We start from the raw sequence: 23137 nt of genomic DNA on the forward strand, positions 1-23137 counted from the left end.
ATAAATCAGTTGGAATATAAATATTGTACTTGCCTTTCAGTGTGTGGTAGATAGAACAGTATAAACAAGTCCTTGCATGGATGAAATTTTAGTTTGCACTGACTTTGCGTGTGCTGTTTATGTAGCCTGTTGTAAACTGAGGCAACTATCTAGATGAGTTGACGTACCCCCTGGAAGACCTTGGGTACCCCCAGGGATACGCGTACCCCTGGTTGAGAGCCACTGCACTAAAGGGTATCGAGAGCTGTCTGTCATTCACTCACTCCGTGTTTTACACACTTACCCCTATTGGAAGTGAGGTAGAGGATGGAGCCTTTAGTATGAACCAATGGGGAGACCAGATTAGGTTAAGCTGCCTGGGGCTGTCCTTTCCCATTGGGATGGAGAGTTGCTGGATCTAGTTACAGCATCCCTCACCACTCCCTCTCATTTTCTGCCGCAGGTTGAAAATGGCCCTTGATGCTGTGGGATAAATGGGGCTGCTGTCCCCAAACCCCCGCCTCAGAGTTGCACTGCTATGGGGTCTGCAGCATTACTTCCTGGACCAGGAAAATAAAATCGCAACTGACACAAGCTGGGTGTAAAGACAAAGAGGCTGCAAGGGCATGAAAGGGCTCGTCTCTGGGCCTTTCCGCCTCCCCGTCTCCAGGGAACACGTGGTGCTTTCTCTGTTTGAGTCATGTTTGATTCACTCCAGGCTCAAAAGATAGAGATGGTGGCAAAGCCTGGATTGATTGCGAGCATCGCTCTCCCGGTAATGCTTTCATCCCTTTTCAGCTAGCCGAGGAGAGCTATTTTCTCCTCTCTGCAAGCGACGAGAGGGAAGCAGCAGCAGCAGCAGCTCTGGCTGTGCAGGATTGATCGAGCCTAGACCTTGGCCCTTCCTGAGATAAATGCCAGCTATTAGCAAGGGCTAGTGGCTCCGCCAGCTGGGCTTCTCCTGCCCTCCGGGTAGCCCCGTCTCTGAGTCCAGTCAGGAAGCAACGGGGGGGGGGGGCGCTTTCTCCCATGGACAGCATGACGCAGCCAGACGCCAGCCAGAAGGCCAGACGGGGTTGGATAGCACTGGGCATGCTGGGGATTTCATGTACCTAGCGGGAGCACACAGCTTGGCTTAATGGTGAAATCCTAGCGGATCTTAAACATAAAAAAGAAGCTTACAAGAAGTGGAAGGTTGGACATATGACCGGGGAAGAGTATAAAAATATTGCTCGGGCATGTAGGAATGATATCAGGAGGGCCAAATCGCACCTGGAGCTGCAGCTAGCAAGAGATGTTAAGAGTAACAAGAAGGGTTTCTTCAGGTATGTTGGCAACAAGAAGAAAGCCAAGGAAAGTGTGGGCCCCTTACTGAATGAGGGAGGCAACCTAGTGACAGAGGATGTGGAAAAAGCTAATGTACTCAATGCTTTTTTTGCCTCTGTTTTCACTAACAAGGTCAGCTCCCAGACTGCTGCGCTGGGCATCGCAAAATGGGGAAGAGATGGCCAGCCCTCTGTGGAGATAGAGGTGGTTAGGGACTATTTAGAAAAGCTGGACGTGCACAAGTCCATGGGGCCGGACGAGTTGCATCCGAGAGTGCTGAAGGAATTGGCGGCTGTGATTGCAGAGCCATTGGCCATTATCTTTGAAAACTCGTGGCGAACGGGGGAAGTCCCGGATGACTGGAAAAAGGCTAATGTAGTGCCAATCTTTAAAAAAGGGAAGAAGGAGGATCCTGGGAACTACAGGCCAGTCAGCCTCACCTCAGTCCCTGGAAAAATCATGGAGCAGGTCCTCAAAGAATCAATCCTGAAGCACTTGCATGAGAGGAAAGTGATCAGGAACAGCCAGCATGGATTCACCAAGGGAAGGTCATGCCTGACTAATCTAATCGCCTTTTATGATGAGATTACTGGTTCTGTGGATGAAGGGAAAGCAGTGGATGTATTGTTTCTTGACTTTAGCAAAGCTTTTGACACGGTCTCCCACAGTATTCTTCTCAGCAAGTTAAGGAAGTATGGGCTGGATGAATGCACTATAAGGTGGGTAGAAAGCTGGCTAGATTGTCGGGCTCAACAGGTAGTGATCAATGGCTCCATGTCAATGGCTCCATGTCTAATTGGCAGCCGGTATCAAGTGGAGTGCCCCAAGGGTCGGTCCTGGGGCCGGTTTTGTTCAATATCTTCATAAATGATCTGGAGGATGGTGTGGATTGCACTCTCAGCAAATTTGCGGATGATACTAAACTGGGAGGAGTGGTAGATACGCTGGAGGGAAGAGATAGGATACAGAAGGACCTAGACAAATTGGAGGATTGGGCCAAAAGAAATCTGATGAGGTTCAATAAGGATAAGTGCAGGGTCCTGCACTTAGGACGGAAGAACCCTATGCACAGCTACAGACTAGGGACTGAATGGCTAGGCAGCAGTTCTGCGGAAAAGGACCTAGGGGTGACAGTGGATGAGAAGCTGGATATGAGTCAGCAGTGTGCCCTTGTTGCCAAGAAGGCCAATGGCATTTTGGGATGTATAAGTAGGGGCATAGCGAGCAGATCGAGGGACGTGATCGTTCCCCTCTATTCGACATTGGTGAGGCCTCATCTGGAGTACTGTGTCCAGTTTTGGGCCCCACACTACAAGAAGGATGTGGATAAATTGGAGAGAGTCCAGCGAAGGGCAACAAAAATGATTAGGGGTCTGGAACACATGACTTATGAGGAGAGGCTGAGGGAGCTGGGATTGTTTAGCCTGCAGAAGAGAAGAATGAGGGGGGATTTGATAGCTGCTTTCAACTACCTGAAAGGGGGTTCCAAAGAGGATGGCTCTAGACTGTTCTCAATGGTAGCAGATGACAGAACGAGGAGTAATGGTCTCAAGTTGCAGTGGGGGAGGTTTAGATTGGATATTAGGAAAAACTTTTTCACTAAGAGGGTGGTAAAACACTGGAATGCGTTACCTAGGGAGGTGGTAGAATCTCCTTCCTTAGAGGTTTTTAAGGTCAGGTTTGACAAAGCCCTGGCTTGGATGATTTAACTGGGAATTGGTCCTGCTTCAAGCAGGGGGTTGGACTAGATGACCTTCTGGGGTCCCTTCCAACCCTGATATTCTATGATTCTATGAGGGCAGATCTGTCGCAACGTGCTCTGCCATCTGCATCATTATCAAGTCTTAGTCCTCCCTCACGCTTCCTCGAAGCGTATTGTTCAATGTTGGCAATTTAATCTTCTGGCTCAGATGCTGGTGTCGTTACACAAGTGCCTTTATGCTCCAGAAACTGATGCTGGAAAAAGCATCTTCTCACTCGGGGCCTCTGCTTCCTGTGCGGCTCTCGAGCCCGTCGGTTCACCGGTGCCCAGGCTTTTTCGTTCGTGCCGGCGCAGCTACTGGGCCACGCAGGGGCTGCAGAAGGCCGTGCACACAGCAGTGCTGGGATGGGTCTGCTGTGTGTCTGGAGGTGGGAGAGCCTGAACAGGGAGGCTGCCGCCCCAGCGCCCTGCACTCCGTGGGGGCTACGTTCAGGGGCGTAGCTACAGTGGTGCAGCCGCCCCAGGCTCACGAGGCTGTGGGGGCTCAACCAGCAGAGGCTGCTCTACTTTCGGCACCAGGGTAGTTACACCACAGTCTCCCTACAGGCAGACGGGGCTCTCCCGCACCCTCCCCAGGGCCATTCAGCCTCGCGTCATGAGGGATGGAGTATGGCAGGCTGAGGGAAGTGCAGGGTTATAGCCGCTGCCAGGAGGATCTGTCAGCTGTATTCTCCACAGTGCAGAAGCAGCCGCAGAATTGCTCCATGGCCAGGGATGACGGCATGGCCTCCTCTCCTCCCAGCTGCTGTGCGACCTCCCCGCGCAAACCCCATCAGCAGGTCCGGACTATGCCTCTAGCGCAGCAGTGCCTGCAATGGGCACGCAGCGTGGTGTGCTGTCTCCTTGTCCCAGCATCAGGCGCCGTGGCTGCTGGTTCCGTTACGCCTCCCTGCAAGGGCTCCCTTTCGGAGGGGAATGTCCAGGAATGATGCTGAAAGGCACCAGCTATGCACAGCTCCGAAGGAAGGCAAGTGAGAACAGACACGTACCCTCCCTTCTCCATGGCTCTCAGAGCCCGCTCTCCAGTTTGAAATGTCCAAAGTGACAGGGCAGCCAGCCTTCCCTTGAGAGGCCGTGCTGCAACCAAAGCCCTCTCAGTTGTATTAGATGTCATCAACACCAAGACGTTCCTGGTGATGTTTTGCCAAATACTTCGCTTCCCTAATTTCATCTCATTTCATCCCAGCCCAGTTATATACCCCCTTGTATTGCTCTAAACAATTCCTCCTTGTTCTTGGTGTGTACACCCTTCTTGCACCCGTAGATTGTACCACCTCCTTTCCAAGTGGTTTCCTAGCCAAGCTAGACATATGTAATTCTTTCCCTCCTAAACAGAAAGGAAGGATGGCCCAGTGGTTATGCTTCTAGCCAGGGATTTGGAAAGACTTCAGTTTTCTACTCTGCTACAGACTTTGTGCATGACCACGGGCAAATTGCTTAGCTTGTCTGTGCCTCAATTCTCCATCTATGAAATGGGGGTAATAGTGCTACCTTACCTCACAAGCCTATTGTTAAGATTAAATGTGTTAAAAGTGGTGAGGTTCTCAGATAGTAATATCTGATTGGGAAGGGGGGAGCAGGCCTATATGTACCTGAGATACATTTGTGTCCTTCAGTCTTCACTAATCTCTCTTCACATTGTTTATATCTTTTTGGTAGCAAGGTTCCAAAACCAGTTTTCTCCGCATGGCCAGATAGCCACGGGCTTGTGTCTTTCCTTCTCAGCACCCTGATACCTCTGTGCATGCAGCCTCGAATTGTGTTGGCCTGTGCTGCTACCATGATGCATTGCAAACTCCTCTCGAATGTGTGGCCCATTGTCACTCCTGGATCTCTCTTGACTTGCGGCTGCCTGCGTCTCTTTCTCTGTCTCTCTCTCCCACCATATATAGGCTTCAGATTATTTCCCCCCCAATTTACTTGCCTTTGGTTTTTTTCATTTTTTTTCATTTTATTTTCTACCTGTGTTTGTAACCTCTCAGCAGCTGCTCTGGTTAGGGCATTGAAGAGAAAGATGTTCTCGTCTCGCCTCCCCCACCCCTACGGCTCCTATCTGCTGATATGAATAATTCAGCTGCTGCTGAGCCTGCCTTTGTTCTTTGCACAGAGGAGCTTTTCTAAGCTACACCAAAGGTTGGCATCTTTGAGGTGGTCGGACTGTGGCTGGCCCGCTGGGACATGCAGAGGTTAGCACGATGGGGGTCTCTGTTCTCTTGCAGCCATCTCCCTGACCTACCATTTCAGGCTCTCAGAGGTGTGCTGCTTCGCAGGGCGAGGTGGTGGGCTTCTACCTGAATTATTCAGCTTCCAAAAGAATTCAAAGGGTTGCTGGCCCTGTTTCAAGTGACACTTCCCACTGAAAATACATCCATCTGGAGCTAAACAAGGCAGGAATCAAAGGAAAGACAGCCTACGTTTAACCCTGCTAGGGTCCTGAGCTTTGCTACTGTATCTCAAATCCCCTGCCTCTTTTTTCACTGTCTTTTTCTACCTCCTCTTCAGGGCTGCCAAACCACTCACCATTTTAATTCCTGGACCCATTTCTAAGCATCCTTAGAAGTCAATGGGATTGACAGATGCTTGGCATGGAATGCCATTTGCATTTGCAAATACATCTACATTTGGAAATGCTTTTCACTTTGCAGGATTAGTCCCCTGTGTTCTAACTTTTCTTTTCTTTTCTTTTCTTTTTTTTCTTTTCTTTTCTCCTTAGCGCATTCTCATTGCTTTTTCTCGCTCCTAGGGCAGGTTAGCAGTGATTAAATGGATATTAGAGTCACGGAGGGTTGGTGTCCATATGTCTTTTAGTTGTATAAACAGAATCACAAAGTGGCTGCTTTTTGCTGCAGCCGGGAGGGATTGCATGTTACAATGGATTTACTGTGCTCCAGCAAGACACCACAGAGATATGAACCTGCAGAATAAATTCTTCCCCTGGAGCAAGGATCCGTTTTTCATAAACACTGGAACGCTAATGTGGTTACTGAGGGAAGCGTAAGAACATTAACAAGATCGGATTCCTCGTGAGATAAGCTGCGGGGGCTTTGAAGGACTTTGTAGCTGGGATTTGCAGGAGGGGAGAATGTGGGCTTGCTGCAGAAAGGGTGGGCTGGCAGGTGCAGCGTAATGGTAGTGTCATCACTGGCTGACAACCATCTGAGGAGAAGCAGCATGTTGCAACAAAGGAGGCTGAGTTCAAGATGGAGCAGCCTCAGGAACACGCACTCCAAGGGCTGGCGTGGGGTTGATAACAATGGAGGGATGTACCAACTGCAGTCTGGCACCGACCACTGTCGGAAGACAGGATACTGGACTAAATGGACCATTGGTCTGACTCAGGATGGCCGTTTTGTGTTCTTATGGTGTCTTGGTAACCCATGCAGCTGTGATACTGCTGTCTTTAGACATGTGGTACTTCCCACCCTGGAATGGCTTTCTTCATCAGAAGCAAGATGGCCACAGAATGAAAGGGAAGGCGAAGCAAAACCCACCATTTCTCTTCTCCCACCCCACAGGGAAGCTGAATGAGCCAGAGGAGTCTAAGGAACCTGCTCCCTCCCACCGTCCTTTAAATATAGCCAAGTGTTCCTGCTTATATGTGGACTCTTTTGATGATGGAGACACAGTCACTGTCAGGCCATGGGGAAAGAGTTGGCGTGTTGCCCCATTCCCTGAGCGGAGAAGCAGACTGAACACCCCCAAGATTTGGCCTATCAATATTTCACTGCCCCAGAACAAACCAGGCTGGATCCTATGTGACATACTGGGGCACAATCCAGTCTAGTTGGGGGCTGTCTCACCTCAATCTGCAACATTGGGTGCCTTGCAATGCTTTGCTGTAGTAGCTCCCACCTGGGACACTCACAAACAACCTGCCAGCATGCAAGCTACACCCTGAGTGTCTGTGGGTAACTCCTGCCTGCCAGCTACACTGTGGCTCTCACCAGCCTGGGTTATACTTCAGGGTGACCCCAGCATGCCCCCAGCCCCAGATCTTCCCCCAGGAATGTGTGTTGTGTACTGCCCAGCCCTCTCCTGGAAAGTACACATATATTCAGCCCATTATTCCTTTAAGGGAATAATATGACAGTTTATTATTTTAAATAGTTATCCAGACACTTCAACTTTAACACTCTCAGGATTCGATAAAACAGTAAAACAAGTTTATTAACTACAAAGAGAGATTTTAAGTGAGTGCAAGTAATTAGGCACAAAAGTCAGAAATTGTAAGAAGAAAAATAAAGATAAAACATTTACTGGTGCCTAACTGAACAAACTATATTAGATTCAAGCAAAACTTCTCACCAAGTGCTTCCAGCAAGGTTCTGACCAGACTCTTCAGGACAGAACTCCGCCCCCAAAGTCCAACAGTTGTTTTCTGTTGTCTTCTCAGGTGCAGAGAATGCAGCAGACAGGGAGAGTGGAAGGGGTGTCTTGGGGTGTCTGCCTCTTGTTTTTATAGTCCTGTCCCCTCTTGGAGAAGCATTTCCAGCTGGGAGCAAGGTGACAGGCAGTCTAGTGAAGAAAGGAAACTGTGCTGTTTCTTTGCTGATAAATAGATTTTTTTTGTCCCTGTTCCCTTCCTTGCCAAAGAATGGCCACTTAGAATGTAATGATTCAGAATATTGGGAATCATTAAGACAGTGATAAATAATAAGACAGAAAATATAATATTGCCTCTATATAAATCCATGAGACGACTAAGCGGGGATATGATTGAGGTCTATAAAATCATGACTGGTGTGGAGAAAGTAAATAAGGAAGTGTTATTTACTCCTCATAATACAAGAACTAGGGGTCACCAAATGAAATTAATAGGCAGCAGGTTCTTGGGAGATTTTTAGGCCAGTTTTAATTTCCTGAAAGGTTTGGAAAAGACTCTGAGAAGTATCCCACATTTAGGAGAACTGTCTTTACCAGACCTCTAGGTCTTTTGAGGTTCCTTCATCACTGTTCACACCAAGGGTGGATTAAAACTAAGTTGGTCCCTGATCCACCAAGATTTTGGGTCCACCCCCCAACCTCTTAAAATGGCACCTCTTCTCCTCTCCCCTGACAAACTCCCCCACCCACACAGCCCTCCGTTCCCCCCCGAACAGCTCTTGCCTTCCTCCCACTCCTCAGTCTTTCATTTTCCTGCCAAATGAGGCAAACCAGCATGTGGCTGTCTGGCACCACTCAGGCAAGCTTGGCCCCAGCACATGCTATGCTGACAGATTCACTGCTGCATTCAGTCTTCCTCTGACTGTGGGGTCTGGATCCCAGGGAACCAAAGAAGTTGCCTTATTCCAAATCTTATTTTCAGCTTGCATTAGGCATCAGCTGTCCATTTCTCTAGGCTGTTGAATGACTAGGCTGTTTAAGATACTGCTTGCTGTTCCCTAGCAAGCCTGTTCTTGGACACTGCCCTACATTCAGCAACAATAGCTTCCAAATTTAGCCTCCGCAGAGCTCATCCATCTCTCTCGGCCTACTTTATTTTTCCACCTAGAGAATTCTCTTCAGCCAGTGACCAACCCAGACTCTGCAACAGCCGCCTGGCTTGCCAGCTCTACAAGGAAGAATAGCCTTCTCACCAGTTATGTTCATATGGCTGGACTCTAGTCAGATGGGATTATGTTTTTCCACATAGTGCTGCACAGCAGATTCAGTGTAGCTCTTCATCAGTGGAAGGTCAATTCCCAGTTGAGGTGACAGAGTTGTAGGCATCTGAACTAGGTTCTGATTCGCAAACTAAAGGGGCCTTTGCATGTGCCCAGCTCATCTCTTTTCGGGCACTGGATGGTGATGAAACTGCTCTGTTAGGTCTGTGCTTCAGTTTCTCTCTCTCTTTCTCTCTGCCTGCTTGTACTGAGCATGGCTTTCAATTCAGTAGCCTATGGCTGCCATCCTATTTTAGGAGCTGTGTTCTGATAATTTATGTACAGCACAGTTATATGGCTCTGTATAAGAAGGTAATTGTATATAATAATAATAATTAACAGACAGAACATAGCAGCTTTCATCTGAGATGGGTAAATGTTAATGTCCCCATTCTACTGATGGGGAAACGAGGCTCAGGGAGGTTGAAGGACATGGCTGAGGTCACACAGGAAGTCAGAAGTAGCTGACCCCGAGAGGCTGGTAGGAAACCCAAGAACGATGGCCAAATTGTCCGACACTTGCATTTCAGCTGTTTGCTCTAAAGGAGCAGAGCTAACCCTGAGACCTGCTCTGCAGAGACCAATGAAAGGAAGCCAAGGGTTTGGATGTTGTGACACAGTTTATGTCACTGCCAGAGGAAATTGTGGAAACCACATTGCTTGAAATATTTACAGCGAGCAAGGATAAACCACTTGGAAGACCTTCATCAGGCAATAATCCCCTGTTGGTCCTGGTTGTGATTAGCTTAGCTTAATGGTCTCTTTTCCTTAGCGATGATTTCCCTCCAAATGGCCGTCCTGACATTTTTTTACACCCTGATTTACTTTCATCTTCTCCCCACCCAGAAGTTGACCACCCTTTGTGTCTCTTCCTATAGGCTGACTCCAGCAACTTGAACAGCCTGCTGCGCTGAGCAAAAGCAGTGACTCCTTTAGCTCAAGTGGTTTTCATGCTGAAGGTCCTGGGTTTGATCCCTGTTCATGGGTGTGGTGTCTCCCTGTAATTTATTACAGATATATTCCGTATGTAGGCCTCATAATGCTTGATTGTCTTGCATCCAAGCAAGGAGTTGAGTATGGGGTTTGCCATAGTGAGGCCTCCTGGCTGCCAGCCTCACTGTGGTGTGGTCCCTGGGTGTGGGGAGAACATCTATGGTGCTGTGCTTTCACTGTGCCCCCTGCTGGTGCCCAGCCAGCAGGGAGCCCCTGGGAAAGGAGAGAGTGAGGTGGAGGAGGAAGAAGTAGCAGGGAGCCATTAGGGAGCATGTGGGGGGACAATCTGGCTTCTGGGCGCACATAGATGAACAGGGAGGTTGATGGGAGGCTGAAGGGGATGATGGGAATTTGAGGTAGCCTGGGTTGAATTATTCCAAGACTCCAGGCTCCCACTACCTCCCCCAATTCTGTTGTTTGCCTTGGTAAAAGTGGGCTATGATGGGAGAAAGTTTTAGAGCCAACTGCATTGGGCTATGTAGATGGGTGCCTCCATCAGCACCTTGGTAACCTGGTACTATCTTGGATCACCAGACTTAGGTGGAGTTTATGCCCAGCGGGGGGGGGGGGGTGTTTTTCTCTTTGTACCAACTTACTTTCAAGAGTAGATCAATGAAACAACCATCTCCTTGAACCACTCTGAGTCTGTCTCTGGTGCCTGAACTCATTTGCACAACAGTAGGAGAAAGAGAAGAGAGACACTTGGAAAAGTGATGCCAAAAAGAGATGAACAGGTCATGGGCCATCCAACCCCTGGAGATGGTTGTCTCCAGCTCCAGCTTGCAGTGAATTGTTGGAGAATCTGCTGCCCGTCCTGTGGATAGATAAGGGCTTTCTGTCTCCAGGGCTGTCAGTCTGGCATCCTTCACCGGCAGCATTAAATTCACAATGAAAAAGAGCCAGGAAAAAATCTCCTCTCCTAAAGTTAGAGCTTGGTGTGTGAAAGGCTAGATAGCCCTGCCTGCATGGGTCACTGCTGTTAGCATCTCACCTCCCCGGTGAGAGCACTCTCTTGTGCTTCATCTACCTCCTGCCCCAAAGTATGCGTGACATCATGCTGCAAAGCATCCACCCATTGAAACAGAGAAGGCCACAGTCTGTGTAAACTAGCTCCACTGTGTGAACGGGACACAATGCCGGGGATCACCTTACAAGGAATAGTCCTGTCGGTTGAGAGCTGCTCTGCTGTGTGGCGGGATGCCTGGATAGCTCTTTCCTGCTTTCACTTCTGTGACGCTGTGGGGGATTTTTGGTTGTCACTGGTGTGAAAATAACAATTTTGCTAAATAAATCAGAAGGTTCATTTAATGCCAGCCACCCCCATCTCAGGGTCCTTCTCTGTTCTCAGCGAGAGTTGGATGAAAATTTTCTGACAACATACTTTTTTTTAATGGAAAATGGCTTTTGGATGTAATAGAAATTTGTGATCATTTTGTGTGTGTGTGGGGGGGGGGGGGGGAGGGGCGGGCAGTTGCTGAAAACCCCAAAACTGGAAAACCTGAGAATTTGTTGGTCTTCAGTGTTGTCCCCACTTCCCCACAAAAAGAAAGAAAAATGTTTAAGAAAGTATGTGTGTGTGTTGAAAATTTTAATGGAGGGAAAAAATAATCTCCCCCACTGTGAGCAGATGCATGGGGATAGTCCTCTGTTTCCACCCGGCATCTACATGTCACCACCAGGAAAACCCTTCCCCAAAGTGCCCTTGTCTGCAGTCCAGGTGGCTTGGGTGGCAGCTCCTTAATCATACCAGAGAGTCAATGAGGAGTGAATTGACGTGCTCGTTCCTCCACAGCTTGTCCAAACTCAGCCACCATTGGAGAACAAGAGACCTGGCCTGAAATACAGCCTTGCTCTTGCATGTGACAGTGGTAGAGCATATAACTTTAGGATTAAACATATTCCATTTGTGGCTGTACCTGGCAGAGGTCACTGTAATGACATGTCTCCAGGGACTGTATCTATGATAGTTGATTACATGCAACTTCCTCTGCTAGTCAGTGTTGGCTGGAGCCTGTCACAAGGTCTAACCTTGCATCTTACAAGCAGGTGTCAGTGAGCCTGGTTAGGAGCCACAGTATTACAGTCTTGGGCCTTTCTGCCTCATTCACTGCAGGATCTAAATCCACTAGTCAATAGCCAAGAGCATATTTAACCTCAGCTAGGATTTACTTTTCCCTGGGCCCAGATTGTGACTGGGGGGGGCGGGTGGGATGTGCACGTGTAAGGGACCTCTCCCCACATTTTAGGTGCCTTGCTCAAGAGCCAAGAACATTCATAGTCGCTGCACTCAGGAGAACTCAAAGACTGCTCTGTCCAGGCCCACTGCAGCACACCTTGCCCAGAAGCGGGTCAGGGGAGACTTTGGCCCTGTTTTTGTGCCTCCCACTGCTCTAAATCTTGGACAGGTTAAGCGCAGTCCTTCAGGACACTCTGCCTGGGGCACTGCAGCACCAATCACCTCCTACTCAGGGCTGTGCTTATCTGGCACAATCTAGCCCTGCATAATTTGCAGTGAAACACACTGTATAGCAGTAATCATAGCCCAGCTGTGCCTCCAGGCTTGGCAGTTTTAAAGGAGTACTGTCTCTGCCCCGGCACTGTCAGATCTCATCCCTCCTCTCTCTGAAAGAAATCAAAACTGACTGGAGGTCCCATGGCCTGGGCCAATGGGTGCTGAACCAGAAAGGAGAACATTAAAAAAAGACAGAGAGGGAAATCAGTATCCCCGCCGACACGTGCAGGTTTGCGAATCGCAAGCTAGACACCCACCGAATACCAAGGCAGGCACTTGAGACTGGGAGTGACCGTGCTGCTCCTCCACCCAAAGAATGGGGTCATGAGTTGTGCTGTTGGATGTGAGAGGGGAGAGGAGAGTCATAAGATTGAGACTGAAGAGCAGAATAACGGCGTATGTGATGGCAAGTATCAGCTGCTAGCCAGTTGCACTGTGCTGTGAATCAAGCTCTCACTGCAGTCCTTTCAAAACCAGTCAGACAATCCCTCCCGACTAAGCTAAAGTGTCAGCTTTGACAGATGAAATGAAAATCATGAAGCTGCCTCCGGCACCTCTAATCCCCTACCCCCACCCTTGCTGTTAACCATAGAGCATGTTTGGATAACAGGGCTGGATGCTTTGAATGGGAATCTAGAAAAGAATGACAAAAGTAACTGGAAGGCTGCAGGGACTGGCCAAGCTTGGCTCAATGATGGCTAACTGGAGGATAAGAGGATCATCTGTAAATACTTGGAAGGTGTGAACACCAAAGGTCCAATCCTGATCTCCCTCATACCACTTTTACCCAGATGTAAACTCCATTGGCTTCAGTGTAGTCACTCCTGATTTACCCCCAGGTGAGATCAGAATCAGCCACAAAATGAGAGAGGGACTGGCCAGGGTAATTCAAAGCTGTGTTCCTGGGAGCCACTGAATTGAAATGATGAGCAAAAGGAACAGCAGGAGAATATCAGGAAAAGCTTCTAACAGTGATGTGTGTTAGGCTGCAGAATAGCCCTCACGAGGGAAGTGGTGGATACACCATCGCTAGGGCGATTTAAACACAGACTAGAATATAATGTGTAAGAGATTGCCCCATTGGCTGGGGGATCCATTAGATGACTCTGTGTTCCGGGTGATTTCTGGCACACTCCTCTTTATAGTTCCATTTTTGACTATGGGTTTCCATGTAATTTTAGGTTTCAGAGTAACAGCCATGTTAGTCTGTATTCACAAAAAGAAAAGGAGTACTTGTGGCACCTTAGAGACTAACCAATTTATTTGAGCATGAGCTTTCGTGAGCTACAGCTCACTTCATCGGATGCAAGTGAGCTGTAGCTCACGAAAGCTCATGCTCAAATAAATTGGTTAGTCTCTAAGGTGCCACAAGTACTCCTTTCTCTTCATGTAATTTTAGCAGCGAATGGGACTTCCCGGATCCTCAGCCTAGGGTTGTGTGAGATGTTTGACCATAACTGCCGAGTGCCCACCCGCACTCTTGATTCAAGTTTGACTTGCATGTGTGAACCTCCACCCAGGCCTGTGAAAGTTCAGCGATGGGCTAAAACTCCCCATTCTGAATTCTAATCCACGTTCAGCGTGCTTTGTGACGGTACGAGTCCTACAGGCACCTCCGCTGTGGGATAATATTTTGACCTTTATTAAGTTGTGTTTCTGGGAAGAGCTGAGGGTTTTGTTTGCATGCACCTTATGACGTAGTGTTGTTATGAGTAGCAGCGGTATGGTGGTTGTTTTAGTTATTTAGTATAATGGTAGTGCCTCACAGCCGCAGTCCTGCACTGGACCCCATTGGGCTGGGCAAACAGAGAACAAAAAGCTTACAGTCAGAGTATGAGCCCTGAGACGACAGGTGGAGACAGACAGACAGATAGGGAAGCAAAAGGAAACAAAGGGACAATATTTGTCCGTACACCTGCTGCCTAACTATTGACAAGTGTTTTGTAGGCATCCTGGCAATGGAGAGTTTTAAAAGTAAATTCGAAGGAGAAAGGAGGAGGAGTTAAGCTGTCTTGAACCTTGTGTGATCCACATTCTCTCTCTCTCTGCAGCGAGTTCGCCAAAGAGCGTGAGAGGGTAGAGAACCGCCGGGCCTTCCTGAAGCTCCGTAGGCAGCAGCAGATCGAACGAGAGCTGAACGGGTACTTGGAGTGGATCTTCAAGGCAGGTAAGGAGAGAGCCCTCCTCCTGCTTTGTCTCAACTTGTGTGTGCTGTGACTGCGACCACCTTGTGATGCTAAGGAAACAGCCTTGTGTTGAAAAATTAGGCCTCTCCCCTTTTTAAATAGCATGAAACCCTGACTGACACTGCAGGGCACACTGTCCTCCCAGCTCCCTAAGTTGCACCCACAAAATATGCTTCTGCAAACAGATAACTGTGTGCTCAAAACAAACAGTTGCACGTGCAAAATGGACAAGTGCTTGCAGTGACTCATTCTGTGCCCATACCTGCCTCTTTGTTCATGCCTGTAACTTCTGTGTCCGTGCTTTACCATGCACAGCTTAGGTGCCTCGATTTGAAAAAAAAATGACCTTGTGTATCTCCAGTGGCTTCATTTCTTTTCCTTTATTTTTTGGATGGCTTTTACCCCTTCTGCAAACCCATCCATGGATTGCCCTGCCCCTCTGTGAATTCCTCGGAGGCATTCATATTTGCCGGGATTGGAAGAGGAGCTTGCAGTAGTCAAGGCAGAAGATGGCCGTGGCCTGGACAAGAATTTTGACAGTCTGGTCAGAGGGGAAAGACTGAAGCTCTGAAATGTTAAGTAGGAGGAAGAAGCAGTCGCAGTTTGTATGGTCACAGGAACCCGGTATTTCACACAGTTCTCTGTAGAGTGGCAATCAAAAGCCAGTTGTATTGACCAAGCTTCATTGAATGTAACTGCTCAGCTGGAACTACCCTCAATTAGTTAACCACACTTTATCTCCCTTTTAATTCTGTGGTTCCTTAGCATTCGAGAAAGGAACCATTCACATTGCTTTCTATTTATAAATTGTCCCTCCATTTGTTTACAACTTTGTGCTACTTCAAATTCAAATTAATTAAAGGTTTATCTAGTAGCTAGAGGAGAGGATGCCTCAGTTCTAATCCCGTCTCTTGCTGCCTTGCCGTAGGGGCCCTGGTGACTACGTGGTCTCTCTGAGCCGCAGGATGTGTCTACGCTGTAGCCGGAGGTGTAATTTCCAGCTCAGATAAAAATATATGCGCTAGCTTTGATGGATCCAGCATGCTAAATAGCAGTGTGGATCCATAGCAGTGTGCCCTTGGCAGCACAAGCTGTGGCTCAGGCTAGCCACCCTGAGTGCTGTCCTATCTAAGATCCTACGTAGGTACTCTGGGTGGCTAGCCCATCCTGCCACTCTGGCTACATGGCTGTACTTAGTATGATAGCTCAATCAAAGCTATCGCAGGTATGCCTACCCCAAATAGAAGCTATACCTCCAGCTCCAGTGTAGAGGTACCCTCGGTTACCCCCATCGGTCAAATGAAGATAACAACACTGTTCTTGCAAGGGTGTGGCCTGGTTTTATTCTGACTGGTGAAAGAGCTTTGACGTGTTCTGCTGAAAGGACCTGTGCAGGTGCCAGCTATTCCTGGAAGTGGCTGTTTGAAAATTGAGGTGCGTACGTTGCAAAACATGCGGTGAAATCTCTTCCCTTAAATTTGCACGCCACTGCGGTACCTCTCCGTGGGAACGTCTGGCTGCTGTGTGACTTTGCCCCCAAATGTTGCGTGAGCGTGTGGTACAAATGCTATGAAGTGCCTGTCGTTTCCATTTTATCTAATGACATTTAGAACTGCAAAGCTTAAAGGAAGTAGCTGAATCAGGGAATAATAAAACACTCCTCCAGAGGCATTGTTGGAAATACAATAGCAATGCAATACAGTGCAGCCTGAAGGAAGTTTCATACAGCAGAAAAAAAAAAAAAAAAGTGAGCTAGGTTGGGAAATCATTAAATGCAAAAAGTAACATAGGGGGCTGTGCTAAAGCTGAGAAATCAAGCGCTCAGAAGTCAGGTCTTGAAATCTTGGCCCCAGTGAAGTCAATGGGAATTTTGCCAGAGCAAGCTGCTTCAGAGGAAGGTGAGAGAAACCCATTCTGGGGAGTCCTGGACCAACCAACCCACATGGCTACTTAAGGAATGCAGAAGTAAGAATGCTGGCATTACTAAAAGACCTTAGAGACAGCTCACTGCTGGTAAATCACCAAAGCAATATACCTTTAACGGATGCAGAAATGGACTTACCTGAGGCTGCTTTAATGGAGGAGTTTATAACTTTGGCAGAGGCCTATCTAGTTGAGGCATCTGAAACAAAGGTGTGCTTAGTGGTGACATCCTTAATATGGGACTGCTTGCATGAGGCATACTTAATACAGGAAGCCTTAATTGAGGGAGTACTTAACAAATGCTTTTTAAACAAAAGGGTAGGGAAAGAAATAGAAAGCACTGGATTTAAATGTGCATGACTTAAAAATAAATTACACCCATTTTCTTAAAGCTTGAATTGATTTCTTCCCCCCTTCCCCCCCCGAAACAGTGTTATAAAACAAGCCCTGCAAATGCTAATATTTCAGCTGGAATTTAATTAGAAGAGTGGTTTTGGTATTTTTAGTGCTTCCAAGCTTGAAGACAGCCAATTTTACTTAAACTTCCCAGAAGAGCTTATCTTGGGGCTGAGACCAAGCACTGAACATTTTAGCTCATCGGAATTTGTTTGAGGAAGCCGTGAGTGACGGGAATAGAGGAGCTAGTCTGGAAACTGCATCTCAGCTCGGAGTGCAGGTTTGGGAGAGTGTTTGGGAGAGAAGAGTTTGTTGCGGGAAGACTAGGCCAGACAGGAGTCCTGCATTTGGCTCTAAATGGGGTGTGATCACTCTCATCTCTTGGGGAGCCCAACAGTCTAAATTCAGCTCCTGTCTGTCTGTGACAGGGATGTGGGCGGTTGTGCCTCAGGGTTGGCACAGGGTCATGGCTAGAGCAGGAGATGGTAGCCAGGGAATCAGAGTCAGAGGCTTGGTGCCAGGGCCAATGGTCAGAGCCAGAGTCAGAAGACAGGAACTGGAGCTGAGGTTCAAGATGGGGGTTCTTAGTGTGAGGCCAGGCAGGATCAGGGCTGGGGACAGGGCAGGAGCAGGGTCTATCACAGCTGTGGGCACGCACTTTGAGCAATCACTGAACTGCTGCTACGCATAGGATCTGGTTTGCTGATTCTTTCAATCGATCAGGTGGCGTAGTCAATCAGGTAGCCTACTACAGCTGCACTCATTAGGTTGCCAGGAGACTGGCTTTGCTGCCGGCCCCGATTCCTGACTCTGTCAGAGTTCTGTTTCCTGGCCCCATGAGTCTCCCCAAACTGGCTGATAGTTTCAACGCTCCAGTGAAACATCAGGTGGCTAGGACCAGTCCCTTGGAAGGCTGTGAATATCAGGGCAGAGTCCTTAAACTGGAATCTGTTTTCATTGGGGAGCCAGTTCAGAGAGCAGAGCACTGGGGTGATGTACCTGTGCTACCCCATGGTGTTAAGCAGATGGGCTGCAGCATTTTGTACCAGTTGGCGCTTTCCCAGGGTATGGGGCTCCATTCTGAGATACAATGAGGTGCATTAATCAAGGCTGGAGGTTACGCGTGTGTGGATCACCGTGGCCAAGGATGACATGCAGACTCCTGCTCAGCTGTGGATGAGGCTGGTGGCTTTTTACTGTCACCATCCTTTGGACGCCTGGTAGCACTGAAGACTGCAAAAGGACCCCCATAAGAACTGCTGCAGATCATATTAACACTGAGGGCTGATGCCCTCAACAGAGAGGGCTTGTTATCGAGGAAGTGGCTTTGCCCCCAAAAGCTTATAGCCTACATTCACAGGCGGTCCAAGTGAGAATCGCAAGCCACGGAGGGAGGCGAGAGGAGGAAGTGGGCACAAGAATAAGACCTTGGGGGTTACTCATTCTAACATGTGCATGTCTTGATGGCTCCCTTGCAGTTTTCCAGGGGCAAATTTATATTTTTAATGAATGAACTTGCTTTGCGTAGGTAACCCAGCAAAAATGAGTTTTTAGGAGGTTTAGGGGGGATGTGGATAAGGAGAGGATGGTTGTTAGGCAGACACATTTCAGGTGGGTGTTCCATAGATAATGGGGCATTATGGAAGAAGGGCCTGGAGGTGGACAAGAGAGAAGGAAGCCAACATATAGGGTCTGATTCTGCTTTCACGTTGGTCTAAATGTGGTGTGACTCTGTTCGGGTTAGCAAAGATACACTGGTGTAAAACTAGGATGCAAGGAGAATTTTTATAGATTCATAGATTTTTAAGGTCAGAAGGGAACATTGGGATCAACTAGTCTGACCTCCTGCATAACCCAGACCACAGAACTTTACCCTGTAACTCCTGCCTCAAGCCCGTAACTTCTGGTTGAGCATATCTTTTAGAAAGAGACACCTTTGATTTAAAGACTGCACAGACTAAAGAAGGAAGTCCATGGGATTTTTTTAATAAACCCTGCAGAAGGGTAATCCCTACCCACTGTTGAAACGTAGCCAGCTCCTGATGCGCAGTGTCTGTGGATTGCGTTGTTTTACAGCCCTAGACCCACAAACACAGTTCTCTTACCAAACACCACTTCCTCAGCGAATTCACCGCCAAGGGATACCTAGCTGGAAACCAGGGAAAGCTGCTGTTGTGTTGGGAACCTTCAGCCACTCACTCTCTGCTGGGGAAGGGTATTTTCCCTTTGGCTCCAAGGGAAGGTGGCAAGGAGTTTATGTGAAACGGTGCCCTTTAGGGGAATAAAGGAGAAGAGCACTGAGGAGACACTGATTTAATCCGTGAAAATGATCTTGCCACTGCTGCTTTCTTCATTAAACTCCTCAGAGCTGTAGCAACTGTTAGGCTTTCATGTTGCATTTCTGAGGGAGCTGAGAGCTAGAATGTCCCTCTGGAAAGAGAAAAGCATTCCTAAGTCCCCAGATAGTCTTTTGAAGCCATCCCTCTTATCTTACAAGGACATGCATCATTTGAAAATGTTTTCGCTTTGGAGACTGAAAGTCTTACAATTCAGAGTGAATCAAGCCGCTTCTTGCATTTTAATTCCTTTCAAGTCCATCTCCTAGCCATAGCCCTTCACTGCCCGATCCTGTGCATTTCTTTTCCCCTGGAATAAGTGATGTTTGGGACGTTTCATTTAACCTTTCTCTTCCAGCTCATTGTAGCGTGAGTGTCATGCTCCGGCATTGTGCACTTTTAAGAGCATCGGGATGTAGCCTTTGTGGAAGAGGCACAGAGACAGCAATCCCCTCACCCAGCTGAGACTAGAAGCCTGGATTAATTAGAGAGTCAAAGCCATGCCAGAGATTCAGCAGGAGGGAGCTCATTCATGGGACATGTGATGGGCCCAGATGAAAGTTTAGTGGGGTTCTCCTTATAGATGCATTTTTGTCTTTCATATTTACTAGCCCCAGTGACTTAACTTGGTTTTTCTGCCTTGTATTTCCATTGCATCTTTAATTCCAATAATCCAGCCTTTTCCTTGGTGCACACGGTCCTTTCTCTACATGCCAGAGATTGTAGAAGCAGCAGTGGTCTCTCTGTTGTGATGTTTGGCTTGCTAGCTTGCAGCTCTTTAGGGAAAGGGCTGTCTTTATTTTGTGCCATGTACAGGTCCAAGCATATTCTCAACACTTAATTAGTAGCAATAGGTCTAATCTTGAAGGCAGCCATCACTCTGATAGTTAAGTGCAGAGAGTTCCCTACCCCCATGTTCTTAGTGGGCAGTGGTTGCTAATATAACCCTTGCTCCTTGTCAGTTATTCTGTCTGATTTAGAATTATCACCTGCTTCCCATCCTCTATCAATTTTCTTTCAAATGTTATATTTCATGAGAATCGCTAAAGCAACACAAAAAGAAAAGGAGGACTTGTGGCACCTTAGAGGCTAACAAATTTATTTGAGCATAAGCTTTTGTGAGCTACAGCTCACTTAATCGGATGCATGCAGTGGAAAATACAGTGGGGAGATTTTATATACACAGAGAACATGAAACAATGGGTGTTACCGTACACACTGTAACGAGAGTGATCAGGTAAGGTGAGCTATTACCAGCAGGAGAGAAAAAAAACCTTTTGTAGTGATAATCAAGGTGGGCCATTTCCAGCAGTTGACAAGAACGTGTGAGGAACAGTAAGGGGGGGGGATAAACATGGGGAAATAGTTTTACTTTGTGTAATGACCCATCCACTCCCAGTCTTTATTCAAGCCTAAATTAATGGTGTCCAGTTTGCAAATTAATTCCAATTCAGCAGTCTCTTGCTGGAGTCTGTTTTTGAAGGTTTTTTTGTTGAAGAATTGCCACTTTTAGGTCTGTAATTGAGTGACCAGAGAGATTGAAGTGTTCTGTGACTGGTTTTTGAATGTTATAATTCTTGACGTCTGATTTGTGTCCATTTATTCTTTTACATAGAGACTGTCCAGTTTGGCCAATGTACATGGCAGAGGGGCATTGCTGGCACATGATGGCATATATCACACTGGTGGATGTGCAGGTGAATGAGCCTCTGATAGTGTGGCTGATGGGATTAGGCCCTGTGATGGTGTCCCCTGAATAGATATGTGGACAGAGCTGGCAACGGGCTTTGTTGCAAGGATAGGTTCCTGGGTTAGTATTTGCTCTGCTTGCAATTTCTATGGATTGCTTTGTTTTACAGCCCTAGACCCACAAACACAGTTCTCTTACCAAACGCCACTTCCTTAGCGAAGTCAATGCTGAGGAAGTCATAGTAAAAGATACTAGTCACAAGGTACCAGGCCTCCTCCACTGACCTGCTCATTCAGCAAGTTAAAAAACCTGTGTAAAGTTGCTGAAGTTCCTCCAGTGTGTTGTGGAAGGTGCTGCTCTTTAACTCTGCCCAAGATATTAGGCAGATGGGAGTATCCATCTAGAGAGGGAACTTTTGGGAGCTGGGACAGAGGAGGACCTGGAGGGAAATTCTAAGGAGAATCAAGTTTGGGATGGATGCTTTGGGTGAGGTTCACTTCGTGGTGTTGTATTTTGTTACTAGTAAAGACAAACCCTGGGCAGCGGTTGTGTTTGGGAAGCAACTCAGGGTCTGTGTGCTGTGAGGAGGACAGAGGAAGGAGCCATCTGATTTACGGTGCTGTTCTGAAAGAGAGAGCATGTGATATAGGTGAAACACGTCTATACTAAGTTGTCACATCACATAACTCCCAACGTCCTACTGGCCTCTATCCTTATGACTGCTGGACCCTGACCGTCCTGATTAGGGTTGACTCTTTTGTTAGTTTATCTGATGTGGGGACACACATGATCCATGACACTGTGATGTTAGTACATCATGTTGCATCAATACCTCGTCACTGCTCAACCTGGTCCCATGTTCACAAACGTGGTCCCATGTTCACAAACCCGAAAGACTTGAGACTTAGGACTGTTCTTCAAGTGATGTCCACAGGAGGGTGAATAGCCTTGAGAAGATCTGACTTGTGAGCTCACTAAACATGAGGCCAGTCAAAAAGTGGGAAGTAAGACTTCTCCCCCTCTTATCAGTCACTTGTTTCTGAAAAGAGCAAATAGAAATTTATTTTGTTCCTGCTCTGATAGGAATCCAGTGTAGAATGTACATGGGGCTTCCGTTCAAAAAAGTTGTTTTTCTGGGGACTTTTCATAAACTAATAACAGGTTTCAGAGTAGCAGCCGTGTTAGTCTGTATTCGCAAAAAGAAAAGGAGGACTTGTGGCACCTTAGAGACTAACAAATTTGTTAGTCTCCAAGATGCCACAAATACGCCTTTTCTTTTTAATAAACTAATAGAGTCTGTAATAAGATTACATTAAAAATAAAGTTCCTCATAGTAGCAATGAGTTCACCATTCTTGGCCTAAATCAGACGTGGCATAAGCACACGCATCTCCACAGAGTTCCATGTACTTATGCCAGGTCTGAATTTAGCCTATTGAGTCTAATGGTGTCTGCATGACATACCCCTGAGTTTCACTCTTTGCAGCACTCACCTTGGCCAGCATGTCAGGTAGTCCACAGCATAATGCATTCCAGTCTCTCGTTTATCAACTTCAGGTTCTAAACGATTGTGCTCCTTCAGCAGAGCCAGCTGGCGGCAAATCTCACAAACACCAGGGCACACCTCTTTGTATCATTTCTTCATAGTCTTTGCTTCAGTTGCAAACATGAAGTTTACACTCAAATCCAAGCCAGGCTGTTGGATTTTAGTTTTCACTGTAACGTAATGTATCTGGCTGGGTGGAATAAGGCTCGGAGAAGCTACAGATAAAGACCTGCATTATTGGGATATGCAGTCCATCGTCCTGCCAAAAGAAGATCGTTCTATATTGTACGTTTACTACTCCTTGGCTCATTCAAAGGTAAACTGGACAAAATGACAAGGGTTCTATTACTTCCCTTGGGAGACTATTCCACAGCCTACGGGACCTGACAGTCACAGTCCACTTCTTTCCTTAATTTATCCCAGTACCCCACATTTAGTACCCCTTTCTACAAAGGTAAATTATTCCTCTTCCTCCTATTTCAGATGCATCATATTCCCTTTGAGTTGTCACTTAGCCATATTTAACTCTTGTCTTCTTCTCCCTCCCCACCCCACTCCTAAACATCCCCGCAGCTCTTCTCTGAACTACCTTCAACTTGTACGTATCTTTTGGATACTGAGGTGTCCAGTGATATTCCAGGTGGAGTCACACATGAGCCATCTAGAAAGGCACTTTCTACTTCCCTGTCCTGTCACGTGATGCCTTTACATATGCGCCCAATTATATTGGACTCATTGGGTACCTTGTAAAACTGCAGACTCATCTATCATTTGCTCTTTGCGATCACCTTCCAGTCTCCGTCAGCACCTCTGCTTCCTGGATTTCTCCCTCCCGCTGACTGAATGT

The 23137-nt window shown here is 47.4% G+C and overlaps 1 protein-coding gene across 11 annotated transcripts in view; it reads left to right on the forward strand.

The window, feature by feature from the left end:
* CACNA1B (calcium voltage-gated channel subunit alpha1 B) overlaps positions 1 to 23137 on the forward strand; it is a 480390-nt gene that overhangs the window by 262332 nt on the left and 194921 nt on the right. For all 11 annotated transcript variants that reach the window (XM_048822713.2, XM_075120535.1, XM_075120538.1 and 8 more), the window contains one exon: positions 14266 to 14381. In XM_048822713.2, the coding sequence (XP_048678670.1) occupies positions 14266 to 14381 (116 nt within the window). The remainder of the gene's footprint in view (positions 1 to 14265; positions 14382 to 23137) is intronic.

This window comes from Caretta caretta, chromosome 16, assembly GCF_965140235.1.
Source record: "Caretta caretta isolate rCarCar2 chromosome 16, rCarCar1.hap1, whole genome shotgun sequence".
In the NCBI taxonomy this organism is placed as follows: Eukaryota; Metazoa; Chordata; order Testudines; family Cheloniidae; genus Caretta; species Caretta caretta.